At 35.2% G+C, this 15000-nt stretch overlaps 1 protein-coding gene across 1 annotated transcript in view; it reads right to left on the minus strand.

The window, feature by feature from the left end:
- Positions 1-15000, minus strand: part of BNC2 (basonuclin zinc finger protein 2) — a gene marked incomplete at both ends in the record, with an annotated part of 238912 nt that overhangs the window by 223652 nt on the left and 260 nt on the right. Inside the window, 1 exon segment of the mRNA XM_080637107.1 lies at positions 14902-15000. This exon segment is cut by the window's right edge and continues 124 nt beyond it. Within this exon segment, the coding sequence (XP_080493233.1) occupies positions 14902-15000 (99 nt within the window).

The raw sequence follows: 15000 nt of genomic DNA on the forward strand, positions 1-15000 counted from the left end.
TTTGTGAAAATTAATAGCATTTGAAATTATACTCCCATCCCAGCACTCTCCCCGACTTCGTGCCCAAATTAAAGGTATTTTATCTAATTCCCAGTTGAGAGTTTGCTAAAAGTGGTAAGTCACAGCTGTGCTGACATTGAACTTCTTGAACACAGAATACCAATGTCACACTGACACACTTTGCAGATGCTTCGTTACAAGCAGCACCAGTCACTTGATTTGAAATACCTAACCTAGCTGTAAAACAAACTGTTAATCTCCAGCCTCTTCTCCAGTTAAAGCCTTCTTTACAGTTCTGGAAACACACCAACACCTTATTATGTTTACGCTGAATTTATCTGCATTTTGATTGGAATTTGACAGTGAGCAGTAGTTCAACTCAATGGTACCTCAGACTCTGCTGAGAACAGGCCCCATTTACTCATAGTTTTAACTAGATTCTGTTTCTTTCTGTTTCCACAGAAATCTATAACACAGTGACCCTCAATTTAAAATACAAACTAATTAACTATCATCTGTTCTGCTGAAAAACGTTGGTATAATGTTGATATCTGACTTGCTTGGAGAATTTCAGTTATGAACAGATATATTTTTCTTTGCAACAGAATAGACAAAGAAGCACTGGATGTCAAATTCTTTACACAGCTAAATGATGCTTCTTTACAGCAGATACCAGTATTTGCTTTGATACACCTTTTTTCAGAAAATTGTATTCTCATTGCACCATTTTTTAGTCAACAAAATTACAACTACCTATGTGATTATGCTGCAACTGACTTCTACGGAAATTACAGCACTGCAGCAACAGCTATACACCATCTTCACTTTTTAAGACTGCAAGCATTTCATCCAGTTCCTGATACGCCATTTCAAATTTGTGCTGGAGGTAGAAGCACTGGCTTCAACAACTTGAGAAAACCAATGATCAGATTTAGAACTTCAATCATGACTTTAATAATTACAGCAACCTCTGAGGTTTTACCTTCAGGAAGACAGATACTTTCTAGACTACAGCTAACATGACAATGCTGACTTCTGCCTCATGTTCTGAGTAGTTTTATGATAGTCAATGACTATTACATGTAAAACCTACTGCAAAGCTCTAGCAACACTGTTTCTTACAGAGCTGACCAGCAGCTATATTTCACCTCAATTATGAGGCAGGAACCACATTTCTCCTATCCATATTATAATAAACCAACTCAAAAATCTACGCTGCAATTAAGTTTGCATTTTTTAAATCCTTACTTTATTTTTTAATATTTTAGACTATGGGGTTTTGTATGCGCCTGGGGCCACAGATGCATAGATTTCTAGATGCCAGTTTCCATATCTACATTATGGAAGCAGAAGAAAAAAATATCCTGAATACCAATCTAGAGAACACAATGGATAAGAGCAATAAAAAAAAAAAAAAAAAAACAAAACAACAAAACATATTTTATTTGGTACCAGTGACAGCTCTGCAGTTATTTTCAGTGACTCCAGAGCGCATAAATGGTTTAATGATAATATTATTCTTAATTCAAAATTAGAGTCCTTATCAATTATATACTTAAAAATATAAGTAGAAGCTATGTACACCAGATACCTGAAATGATTACTGATAGTATCACAAAAATCCATTTAAAGTAGTAAAATACGATACAAGTATTTTTAAAGATTATTTAGATCTCAGATAATTTTAAGGACTACAGACTTAGCTACAAAAAGAAATACTTTTCATATGGACCTCTATGATTTTCTGTGGATACGTCCAGATTTCGTGTTACGGTGGTTACATAGATACATTATTCATGGACTTGATACATTAAAAAATTATTTACAAGGATGCTGTATTATTGTAATGTGGATTTTTTTGCATGGAGGTGGGGGTGCGTTATGACTAATTAAAAAAAAAATAAAAGAGAAAGGGTTACAGGATTCATAAAAAGCATGCAGACGAGATTCAGACTAGCATACAGTGTGTGATAAAAATCAAATATGGAACATAATGCGACATATGGAAACATATCTTTTGTGCAGGGAAGGATGAATCACAAGTTCACAGCTGGAATTTATGTGGATCCTTATTTAGTGGAGCATCTGTAGCCACTGTTTAGCTACATTCCCACATCAACAACAAAACGATGCCACAGAAGAGAACACATGCATCAAGCTCCAGCTGGTATCTGCGCCCACCACTCCTTTCTTTTCCCTGAAGCCACATTTAGTCAGTTTTCTTTTTTACAGTTTGTGGGTGTATAAACATGCATATGCAAGTCAGTGGGTAGGATCAAAATGCCACACCTGACCACTACTGAATTTTGGAAAGCATGGGGATGTGGCATAGAAGGAATAGGTTCAGAAAAAAGCCCAGTCATTTAAAATCAGTCTCATATCTGTATCTTCACCTTATGCATTTTACGTACTTCATGTACTTTGTTAGAAAAGTTCTATTTCAGTTTGGCATTGTTAAAGGCATTTAAAATGCAAACTGAAAAATCACAGGAAACAGGATTTATGTAGGTCTATTTGGAGAAAACCAAATTTCAACTTTGTATTTACAAGATTGCGTATGCCTTCAATTGCTTTAACATTTTCACACCTGACTTTTAGCTTCCCAGCATTAGCAAAAAAGTGAAGTAAGAATGTGGAGAAAGACATAATTTCATGTCTAAGAAACTTTCATGCAAAAGATAAACTAAAATTTAAAAAAATAAATACCAACTGAAGACGTTTAAAGAAGGGTTGGTTTGGTTTGAGGATTTGTAATGTTGATTTAATTTTTAAGTAAGTTTATTGCTGCATGTGCTATGAGTTAAATAATTTCCCTCTACTGTCTTGTGAAAGGCTGCATTAATGAAGATATAGATTAATGAATATACATTTTTATGCAGGAATAAAACTGCATTTTAAAGTATGAAAATTCCTGGCACTGACTTATCAGAGGATTATTTTTTTAGAGAGCTAGTCTATACCACACAGTTTCTCTTAAATGTGTAATTAAAGAAGAACCTAGATTTTAAAGGTCATACTTCTACAAATATTGGATTATTTGAAACTAGAGTGCAATGCTGTAATCCCTTCCCCAAATTTCAATTCTAAAACATTTCTTCACTTAATATGTATTTTAAAGGTGCAAAACGTGTGTATTTTAAACAAACAAAACATGAATTACCACTTCCTGAGTAAAGACTGTAGGAAAAGTTCTCAGATGAGTTCTATGAATGTAGACTATACTTGTACTGATTTTAGTAACAACAGGACTGGACACTTAAAATTAAAATTTTCTAGTGTTTTTCCACAGAAACCTTTTGTATCAGAAGGAGAGTCTGAGATACCTTGGTTTGTATCTGTAATAGTGTTTGAGGTTGTCACCCTGTCGGTACAAGCTTTTGCAATGGAAAAAGAAAAATAGAAATTCTTCTAAATAAATTTTCAGGTAAGTCTGATGATGTAGGAAAATCACTAAATATTTTTATTGTTGTTTGAACATTTTCCACGCTCTTGGTTGAGTTCTAAAACCTGGCTTTTACTTCTCTTCTTAGACTGAGAAGCCGCTAATGAAACTACCCTCAATAACAAGAAAATACACCAGTGTGTAGCTACTTCAAATTTTCCTCAATGTTTAAGGAAAAGAAAATAAAAAAATGCAACTTTGCAATAAGTACTATGCTAAGTAGCATTTTCCTTGGAATGAGAATTCACTTACCATGAGAGAGATTCTACATTTGTCAAGCTCTTGTAAACAACTTATCTTTCAATTGCTAAATACTAAATAAATATTACAGCTCATGCAACCGTTTTTACTTTTTAAATATTTAAGGGAAAGCAACGTCTCCAGAATGTTATATCAAAAAAAAAAAAAAATAATTACATATTTCCAGGTGGATTAAAATGTGTCAGTTGCCTTTCTTATTTATCCTTGAAGAGAAAAATCAACATCTCAATAAATTCCAGAGCAATATTTCAGGAGGTCTTGCAAAATAGTGTAATAATATTCCATTTAGATTACTTTTTTTCTTTTGTGTTTAAAATTAATTTGTATTCTAGGAAAGCGGGAAGCAAAATACGAAGAAACTGGAAATTATACAAGACAGAGTAACCCATATACATTTCTTAACGTAAAACAGTATTTACTATTCAGCTATCATTATTCTAGTAGAAATCCTACATTTTTTAAAAAAAGTAGAACAGTGATAAGAAAATGTAGTAAGTAAAATCTATGATAATGACATCCCATGTTAGATAGACAGATGCCATACCTTATTTCTATACATGAACAAAAAAACATATATGGTGGACTGAAGGGTTTTTTCCTAGCAGAAATAAAGTGACTGATAACCTCCAGGTTAAAATTTCTTTTCCTTTAACAACCTGATCATTCTTTCTCATTTCTTCTCTCTCTCCCCACCACCCTGACCTCCCTCCACCCCCCACCCCCACCCCCCACTCCCCCCGGCCCTGAACTGAACTTTAGCATTGCATTAACAATGGACTGGTGGATAGGAGGCTCTATTAAAATGAGTAACTCACTGCGTAAGGTACTTTTCTTGCAGTGTGCTCCATCTGCATGAAGCCAATGTTTTAGTGTGCTGTCTGCTGCTGTAATCAGTTCTCTCCCAGATATCAATGAAGCTGTGCACACATTTTATATTTTTTATGTAAATTATGGCTTTGGAGAGGTCATGCCTCAACACCATTGAATTAATAATCAGCTAATCCACGATATAAAGAACATATTTATAATCATCAATCACCTCTCAGATTATTACACTGTTTGAAGTACGTTATAAAAACTGTTAATTATTGGGCATTTTTTTATGGAATCTGCATTAAGATGCAGCAAAACATACAAATAAGTATCTTTTGGGAGAAGCTTTTATAGAGAGCATTTTTTTGCTATCTTTTGGGACACCAGCAGTTAAAGAGTGAGCTGTTTCATAAAACTATTTGTACACCGATGTTCGAGTTACACTTGAGGGACACAGTAATTTAGAAAACAGATTTTTGTTTAAAGCTTTGAATGCTGAAAAAAACCCACTCCAGCCCAAACCCTGAAAAAAAATCCACAAATAAACCACATCATTTAATCCTGAACAGAAAATAGAATTCTTACAATCTATAGCACAAACGATGAAGTTCTTACACAGCTGTTATGTTTTTTTCAGTTTAGAAACAGTAAGACAGAAGTTGGATTTGCTTTTCATACCTGCTTTCCACAGCCTCTTCTTCCGTGCATTGTAATTTAAAAGAAAAACTAATATTAGATAAAGCAACACATAATTTGACAGCCTACCAGTTAAATTCTGACAGGGTCAATAAAATGAGAGCTTGCAGGAGTCCCAGATGAGGAACACTTTCATGAATGCCTCCATTGTGTAAACTCTCCGTATATCCTGCCTGCAAATGACAGTCATATGCCACCAGCTGCAGGAGGCATTCCAGCAATGTCAACTGCTGTGGGGCATTAAGGCAGGGTAGACAAGTTGGTACTTCCATATATTTTCCCCTGGCTACAGCAAGGACTGTGACGCTTAACTCATTTAAGTGTTATTTTTCTAAAGACTGCGGTGTTTGTTTAGAAATGTAAGAAAATATATAATTAAAGCCTTGTTAATGGAGCTCCTCATTTTAATAATAGTTTTATTATATAAAGCCAGCTGGAAGTAATTATTTTTTTCTTGCATATTCTTCATTAGTTTGTACCTCCCTCCTCCCCAAGACATCTATTTCAGATATTCTTATCAATTTATGCATCTTAAAATGTAAACTGTCCAGGGAAAAAACAGCCATTAAAAGTTTTGATAGGAAATGTGAAAACCCCAATGTCCACTACTCAGAAATACAAACACTACCACTTCTGAGGAGACTGTTTTTCACAAAATTTAAGTTTTTGAGAATTCCTGCAAGAAAAAAAGGACTTGGCACATTTTTAATTACAAACTAAATCTGAACACTGTGATGCAGGTTTGTGGTTTTAATTACTTTTAAGCAACTCACTGATGTCCAAGCTGATGTGTTTAAGCATCCTGTAAGTTTAATTTTCTGATTTCTCTTGATATTTATTTCGTCAAACAAACACAAAGCTCATATTTGAGATACAGGAATGCAAATATACTGAGGGCTCCTTTTTAAATACTAGCCATGCCTTGGTTAAGAAATTGTACAAAGTACAGATCAAACTGAGATGCTTTTCAGCACCTTCCATGTGATAAGCCAGGGCATCACACATTTTTATCATGCTCCTGAATACAGGCACACTGAAATACAAAACATTGAACTCTTTGCATGTCAGCACCTACATCCAGCCACGATTGGAAGTGATGCTTCTCTCTGCTCCTCATCTCCTCCTATAGTCCCTTATAATCAAGATTGTTTTAATTACTAAATTTCTACCAAGAAAAACTTTTCTTTTAATACATGTTCATATATATATATATATATAATATATATATATATTATATATATATATATATATACACAGAGCAAGAAAACTGTAGGGTAAGAAAAATGAGAAAGGGCATAAATAAATAAAGAACATCAATAATGATCTATCATAAAACAACATTTTGCCATTGTACTTCCGCAGGAGCCGTAACATCTCACAAGACATCCCTCTGAAAGCAGCAATAAAACTGCAGTACAGTACACAAGGTCTTGTTCAGCACAGGCAAAGGGCAATGAATATGCTAAAAGGAAATCAATCTGCATAAAAAGATCGGACAATAACATCTTCAGGTTTGTTTGGGGTTTTTATATTATTTTTTCCTGAATGAGAAAACAAACAATATAGAACAGTTTGGGAAGTCAAATTTTTATGTAAATGAGAAAAAAACTTTCAAAATGCTACTTTATTGATTAAATTACCTTTTACCCTACTGCATTGCTACTTTTCCTATGGAAAAGTTGGCAATTCTAGTTAGCAAGGACTCTTGCAAACACTTCTCCTTCAATTTTATTTCATTTTGAATTACACTGTCCAAATTGCATTTTGAGATATCTGGTTCAAAAAATTCAAAACTTCAGAGGCAAACTGGAAGCAATATAATTTTGCACTGTCTTTCCAGGGTAACCCTTGAAAAACTGAGCCCTCAGTAACTTATCCATAAAATAATACAAAAGCCCATAATGTCTTAAAAGCTCAGACCCGACCAGAGACTTTTAACAGAGAACATGGTTTAATTTCTGGACTGTGACAAAACAGGAAGCGATGCTTAGATTACATTTAAGAAAATGCAATGCCTAACTTTTTTTTCCTTTTTTGTCCCTAAATGATGTTCATCCTTAGCGTTTAAATAATAGGAAAGATTTAAATACATAAGAGCGACATTCTTTACCACTGTACCACTTGCAAAAATACCTGCATATTTAGCTTCATACAAGTGACACACGTATAGGAGGCTTAGAGAATTGAGCTCCTAGTTACAGCTCACTCTGAAGGCTAATATACTGTTATCTGTAATTCTGAACCTAAACTATATGCTGTCCTTGATGCATGACAGGGCCTCCAATGACATGAATGGAAAACACATGCTTGGATCACAGTGAGGATATGATCCTTTCTGTTCTATTTTCCTCTCACTAGTACACACCAAATGTTGAATTGTTCATCTGAAAAGAACTACATTGTATGACATTTTCATTCAAATTGCTCAAAGCCAGAAATATTGTGGTTTACAGTTACGGAACCTTAAGAAATACACTATGGAATGCAGAGAATCATGTAATCTTTCTCCTTTCCTGGAATTTTGGTTAAACAAAGTTTAAAAGGAACCACCACAAATAAATTGTGTTCATCAGGTGTGTCTCACTGTTCCCTGAGTTGCTAAATTTAGGAGAAAAAGAAGAGCAATTAAAGCTCTTTTCAACATTAGTTGCAGCAGGTATCACAAAAAAACCCAGAGACATTCACCATGCAATTGCATTTCTTCTATAAGGGGCATATTCCAAAATACACAGGTAGGCAGACTGTAGCGTGAATCTCTACTGATGTATCTGTGTTGTGGTCTATTTCCAAATAAACATGATCTCAAATATCAAAGAAAGTTTACGTGCCAGTGACAATACCTTTCAGCTTTAATGACAACCCCAGTATAAATTTTCTCACTTTCTGTAAAGCTTTTTAAAGTATCACTTATTATTCACTTTATAAGAAAAGCTTGCTGACTTCTGTGTTGTGCACATAACAAATGGCAGGATCGTAATCGTGTCATTTTTAATTCTGAGCTCCCATGCTCTGTACATGGCAGATGACACTCTGTCCTTTCCTTTGCACAAGTGCACAGATACGCATCATCGGTAGAGGACAGGGATGCAATGGCTTCCCGAGAGAGTCAGAATAGCATCAATGGTACATTGTTGGCAAGTTCACACTGATCAAAGCAATTCTGAGCTGCTCGTCCCCCACCCCCCACAAGAGATGGCCTCTCTATGACAAAATGTTATGTGACACAGCCATACAAGTGGCACTGTTTTCTTTGTCAGTGAAGGAAAATCATTTAGAAAACAGTTGTCAAGTGTTTCAGTAAGGGAAAGGAGGCATTAGTGCATTACTATAATGAATGGGGTGAGCAGTAACAAAGCAACAGATGCTTGTCCATAGGCTGATGTACAGTCTCTTATTTTGGACATTTGTTAGACAGATTGATGTTAAGCTAAAGAATACATTTTGCCTCATTGAAAACTGTATATAAACACAGAGACTTCCACTTAAAATACGCTTTTTGAGTTTACCCCTTTTTACAGGCAGGCTGGGCAAAAAATAAATCCCTTAATTACAGTTTATCTAGATGCTGAAATTTTGTCATTATGCTATCTGAACTGTAGTAAAAAGCTGCATTAGTGATTCTCTTTCTGAACTAAAAGATTAAGAGACAGCAACAATGGAATTCTCCCTTCCTCTCTCTTCTCTGTTTCAGCCTTCTCTTTCTTGAGCCAGTATGATTCATCACCTCCTGGGTATACTAGGAGCCCCAAGTTTGGAAATTCTTCTGAACTGTGAAGAAACATTAGTCTACAAGGCAAATCCTTTTACGAAAGCACAAGCACTATTGTTTGAGAAAAAATAACTGAGCAAAGCAAGCTATACACAGCATACATTTTGAGCATTCCTAGTAAAAAGTAAAAGCTCTTTAAGGCTTTTGTTCTGATTGTACTTTATGACGGCAGTTCTGTATCAGTGAACAGTGTGTTCCTTTGCAATCCGCACAGTGTCACAATGACCTGGCAAACACGAATACTTTCACTATCACTACAATCCTTGCAATCTTGTCTCAGCTGTGACCCATTCACTTTTGCCCCAACTTCACTAAGATGCCTTACTCAGCATCTAATTAGTTAGGGAAGATTTGCCTTGGCTCTTAACCCTGACATAAGAGCAGGAGACTGCTGCTGTTATGTATCAAATCTGTTCTGTCACTATATTAATCAAATCCCCATAAAACTATACATGAATAAGTAACTACTAAAATACAAAGTAGAAAAACAGAAAATAGAAAAACTATACATTTAAAAAATGTTAAACACTATTGTTTCTTGCACAATATATTTGAGCATGCCCTTTAATACATGCTTCAGTACTTCATGCAGATTTTATAGTTTTGTGCATGCATATCTCAAAGTTAAGCAAAGATCTGACAGCGTTCTTAGCACATCATCAACTAAAATATACAATGGCACAAAAATATTCAAACACTGCATGTATATATGTGCAAGATTAATATGTATACAGAGGAATGGGAAACATTTTGCTATGTTTTAGTTCTCCTGTAAATACTGAACACAGTATGAGAAACTACCAAGAAAGGGGTTTTATTTTTAATCAGGTATCACGTACATACCCATGTATCTAGCACTGCATGTACTTGTGTGTCTAGTGCTCTATGTCCAACGAAACATTCTGCACTTTTGTCATATACAATATGTTCTCACACTTCTATTCTGAGGCGCATCAGAAGCAGCATAAAATTCTTGATGCAAACATTTTTAATTTTCTAAAATAACACGAACCATTACAGGTCTAAACCATGCTTTACTGAAATACCAAAAGTAAAGCAAATGTCTGAAATGAGACAGCGTAACCTGATAAAGCTTCTGAATTCATACTAGCACATGGACTTATTCATGAACAACAACAAAAAAAAATCCAAACCCACCTGGGGTTAGCTAATCTTTAAAATGGTGTGATAAAAATATATATATTAAATATAATTATTATGTTTGCTAATGCTTACTGACAAAAGCAATTGTTAACTACCATAAACTACAAAATGCATTTTACCAATGTTCATCTTTCTCTCAAAATATTCATAATAGATTGATGTATGGAATTATAGCCTGTTGTTGAAGTAAGTTTTAACTTTTTTTTGCGTGCAAACGTATAATTAAAAGAATACTTACATGCTACAGTAAAACAGGTAATTAAAACTGCATACAACCTCTATGAACAGCAGTACAGGAACATTTAAAAAGCTTCTATGTTCAATCCATTAGACATTACACTACACTCCTATTTTTAAATACTGGTTCAATAAACAGTTTATGTGCCTATGTCTAGAATAATGTTAGGAACTATCAGACCGAAGAATACAAGTACATCTCAAAAGAGGCAGTGCATGTTGTATACAGTTTAATAATTCTAGCACTATTAATGCATACTCCACATATTGTAAGTATTATTTAGTTTTCCTTGGAATAAGCATGCATTTATGCAAGGAAGAAAAAAAAGCTGAATTTACTGTACCATATCTCTCATGAACAGATGTATCTATATTAATATACATCATTGATTAAATTTTTAGTTTTCTTGGCTTCCCACTCACCTATCTAGAAGTGATTTCTCTGGTGATAACTAACACATCATGCTAATGAGAGAATCTAATGCACAATAGAGAAATGTCACTACTAATAATATTTGCATGAAGTTAAATAAAGCAACTGTAAGAGAATGTCAGACAGTTGTTCTTTAATAAGATACAGTTACACAATGAAATTATGTTGTTAATTTTGTTACATCATTGAGTGAATCCTAAATTACTATATAATGACGCACAGATCCATTTATAATCCTGATATACTGCTTTTTCACTCTCACATTATAAAAAGCTTCTGGAAAGCCTATTACCTTTTTATCTGAAATGGATTAAGCATACTTCTTTCTTAACAAAAAGGTACATGGCTGTGGCATTTTGCATCACTGTGGGTTACAACAATTTCTCTTACGGTTTCATTTCTGAAATGACTTAAAAGTATTCTAGAACATTACAGCCCTTAAGGTAATGGATGAAGAAAAATGGCATTTCTTATTGACAAATACACAAAACATTTATGAAAGCAGACAATCACAAAAGCCTGCTTTTTTAGTCAACCAAATCCAGACCTTCTTTTCTGTTGTTAACAACTCCTTGCCAGAACTAGAATGGGCAGTGGGTGCCTTGGACTAAACCAGATGAGCATGGAAGAGAAGCCAGGGGTTTCTGCTCATTCTTGACCTGTCACTGATCAAAGTAACCCAAAGAAGCACTCCTTTTTGAAAGTTAAGATTTATGCCCTTTGAGGTTATCAGACATTCTTCTGTAAGCAAATCACATACTTTTACATGGACAAAAGGTGCGTAGGCAGAACAATGCAGTCAAGTGGCCATGTGATAAACTCCTCACAGGTAATTTGGGAGACTATTTCTCTTCTTCTTTCACCCCACCAAAATCTAAATTTGCTCTGGAATGTGGAGATGCCACATTTTTGCACACCTATTCTCTAAGAAAATAAACCAAAAATAAATACGATCACACTTCCTTTAATAGTCCAAACCTGTACAATCAGTCCTAATTTTTCTCAGACAGAGTTCCTTGTCCTAATGAAGTAGGTTTTCCTTTTGTTCCAAGAAAAGTTATTTATTCCTATAGTATGCAAATAGCAGTGCAGTGAGTTGAGAGGTAAGAGAAGGGAGGGATCGCAAGGTTTTGTTTTGTTCTAAATCATTCTTCTTGTCATGTTCCAATCTCTGTGTTAAAAACCTGCTTGAGACTAAGTTACACCTCCAAGGAAAAGTGATAGGTCTCTGGGTTTGCTTGCTTCTATAAAACATGTGGAAAGCCGGCATTATTCTTAAAAATTTTAAAAAGAAATGTCTCTAGCATTACTATGTATAGCTGGAAAAGTTTCATTAAACAGTTCTTTCAAACCATGCCAAACTTTCCTTGCAAGTTACGTACATCTCATGACTTTATGTTACTTGTACTCATGAAAACAATTTTTCTTAAAGCACAGGAAAAATTTAAAAAATACTTACATTTCTAGAAGATGGATTAAAATAAGGAACTTAAAAATGGATAAAAATAGGTAACAGAAAACAACAGTCAAAATTTTAGTGATTCAGAAAGAAATATTGGCACTTAGACACAAATTTGCAGCTGCACTTGCACACAGTCTGTGCTTGTAGTTTACACAAGCTAGCAAGTTGTAACAGCCGTAACAAATCAGAAATATAATACAAAAAATTAAACAGGAGAGAAATGCATTTAGCAAAATAACTTACCCTCCTTTTAAAAGCATGATAAAAGCATATTTGGACTGAATAAGTTTAGCACATGATAAACAAACAAACAAAATATGACAAGGAGATTAACACAGTACACAAACATGTTAAGTACAGACTTTTAAAAAATAAATCTGTTCAACATTACCACCTTTGCAGTGCTACTGTGTGTGTGTTCCAGTGGAAGGATACACACTGATGCAGCATACACCACACATATAATCATTTAGTACATTACCTCTTTCCTTCTATACAGAATACAACATGACCACGCATGTTCAGTCATGCTCAAAATCCAGTTAATACTCAAGAATAAGTACATTTAAAATACTAGAAAAAAAGAAAGAAAAAAAAAAAAGGAAATAGAAACCAAACAGCCTAGCTTACATGCATAAATATTTGGCTTGGTCTAATGAGCTAGTTGCCTCAATTATTTGACCCCCTTACACATTGCGATGCTTTTTTATTTAGTTTTGTTTCTTTTCTTTGTCAGTGTTGAACATTTACTAGTATTCCAGAAACCACAGAGGCTAAATCTGTTGAAAAAGGTCTAATACTAAACAGGCAATCTAACACTATCTATGTGGTTCAATTGTCATTTATCAATTGATCGTTATCTGGAAGTAGTTATGTTAACTCTTTTGTGGCTGAAACAGAAAGAACATTTTCTCCACCCCAAAAATATAATCTCACTTCTTACTAAAAGAATACAGCAGGTAATTTGAATAACTGTTTCCATGCTATTGCTCAATATCAGTACAACCAAATATGTTACATATCACAAACATGCATACAGCTGACAAGGCTTGTAACACTGCAGCACTACTGCACACTTCCTAGTGCCAAACAGTGTATTTGAAATGTTCATGTCTACCAGGAAATGAACTTTTTTACTTTCAAGAATGGGAAATTGAACAGAGTTGCTTATTTGCCTTATGTTGATTGCATTCTATACCAGTGTACTGTATCAGCAGTAATCAGGGTCCCTCTACAGGATATATCAAAATATTCCTTATTCAAATGCCTTCATCCTGTCCTGAGCTGTACTGCTGAAACTGTCATCCACTGAAAACTACTGGTTATTAACTATCTGCTTTGGATTTTTAGCTGGCTTTAAAGGTTTTTTTAATTAAATTACCATTTTATGGCCAATATTCAGGCATGCTTTGTTACTATAAACTATAAATACCTAATTACTTTCCCTCTCTTTTCTTACAGTACAACGCCCCTCAGGTAAATGAGTTCATTCATCTTATGTCCAACACTAAATAAAAGTCTAATATTAATATACAAATCACTTACTAACTCCTCTTTGGCTAACACAATATTTCAATTATTATCAGTAAGTGTCAGATCATAATTGGAAACTAGTTTTCGGAAAGGCAAAACATCCCCTGGTAGGGAGTCACGCTGCTAAAAACCTCCAGGTTGAACTTCCCTCCCCTGCTTGAGCCCCGTCCAAGCTGAAAAGTTTCTCCCTCTTTTTTTCCTTTTTCTTTTTTCCCTCTCTTTCACTCCCTCCCAGCCAACCCCCCTTCCCTTCACCCAGAAGAGCCAAGCAATTGTGCAAGATTAGCTATAACACACAGGGCGCGTATCACCAAGTGCATGGTACAGAGACACTGGCTCCTGTGATTAATTATCAGTTATTACTGGCCTTGCAGTAACATTTTCACTTTCCCGTCAGAATCGGCATACCAAGCTGCCTTAAACGTGGCCCCTGGTGAAGGAGCAGCTCTGGGGAGGACGCCAAGGCAGAGCTCCGCAGAGAGGGGGGAGAGGGAGCAAGAGGGAGCGGGAGCAGAGAGGGACCGGAGGACTGAAACTGTCTCCTCTAACGACCCTCAGCTCCGTGCTGGCAGCAGCTCCAGCAGGACAGCTCGCGGATCTTTCCTTCTAAATAATACTGTGTTCTGCCACATGAAGTCAATTACTCTGTTCTGAGGGGCCCCCTAAATTTAGTATCAGTTTGATTTGGGGGCTTATATACCCAGGGAGAAAGAGAGGAGTTTTGCTGGGATAGCAGCAGACACTTTTATTTATGGGACAGGGAGAGAGTAAGGGGAAGAAGACTGGAACAAAACAAAAGCAAACAAAGAAAGAAAAACAGTGTTACTACAAAGGGCAAAGCTCTATTGGGAAACTTTAAAACAAATGCCTTGATTTTACTTAAAGCTTTAATATTTTTTCCTCTTTTAAAAAGGAGCCCTTAGGGAAGCAATGAAGTAACCGTGCACATTCCAATGACATAGTTATGACAGTTCAGAGGCTAACTATGTAGTGATGAATGAAACAAAAATGAAACGTGGAAAGAAAGAGAAAAAGAGGGGGGAAAAAGAGCACAAAAATGCCATGTTTCAAAATAAACAAAAGTAACATACCTGTTGGGACATTCTGAATAAGAGGTTAGTGTCAGTGTTCTGCCATGTCCCCATGAAACCAGAGTCGGTCGCTGCCGTTCTTGTTCCGAACTGCATGGA

The sequence above is a fragment of the Psittacula echo genome (genome assembly GCF_963264785.1).
Source record: "Psittacula echo genome assembly, chromosome: Z".
Taxonomy (NCBI): domain Eukaryota; kingdom Metazoa; phylum Chordata; class Aves; order Psittaciformes; family Psittacidae; genus Psittacula; species Psittacula echo.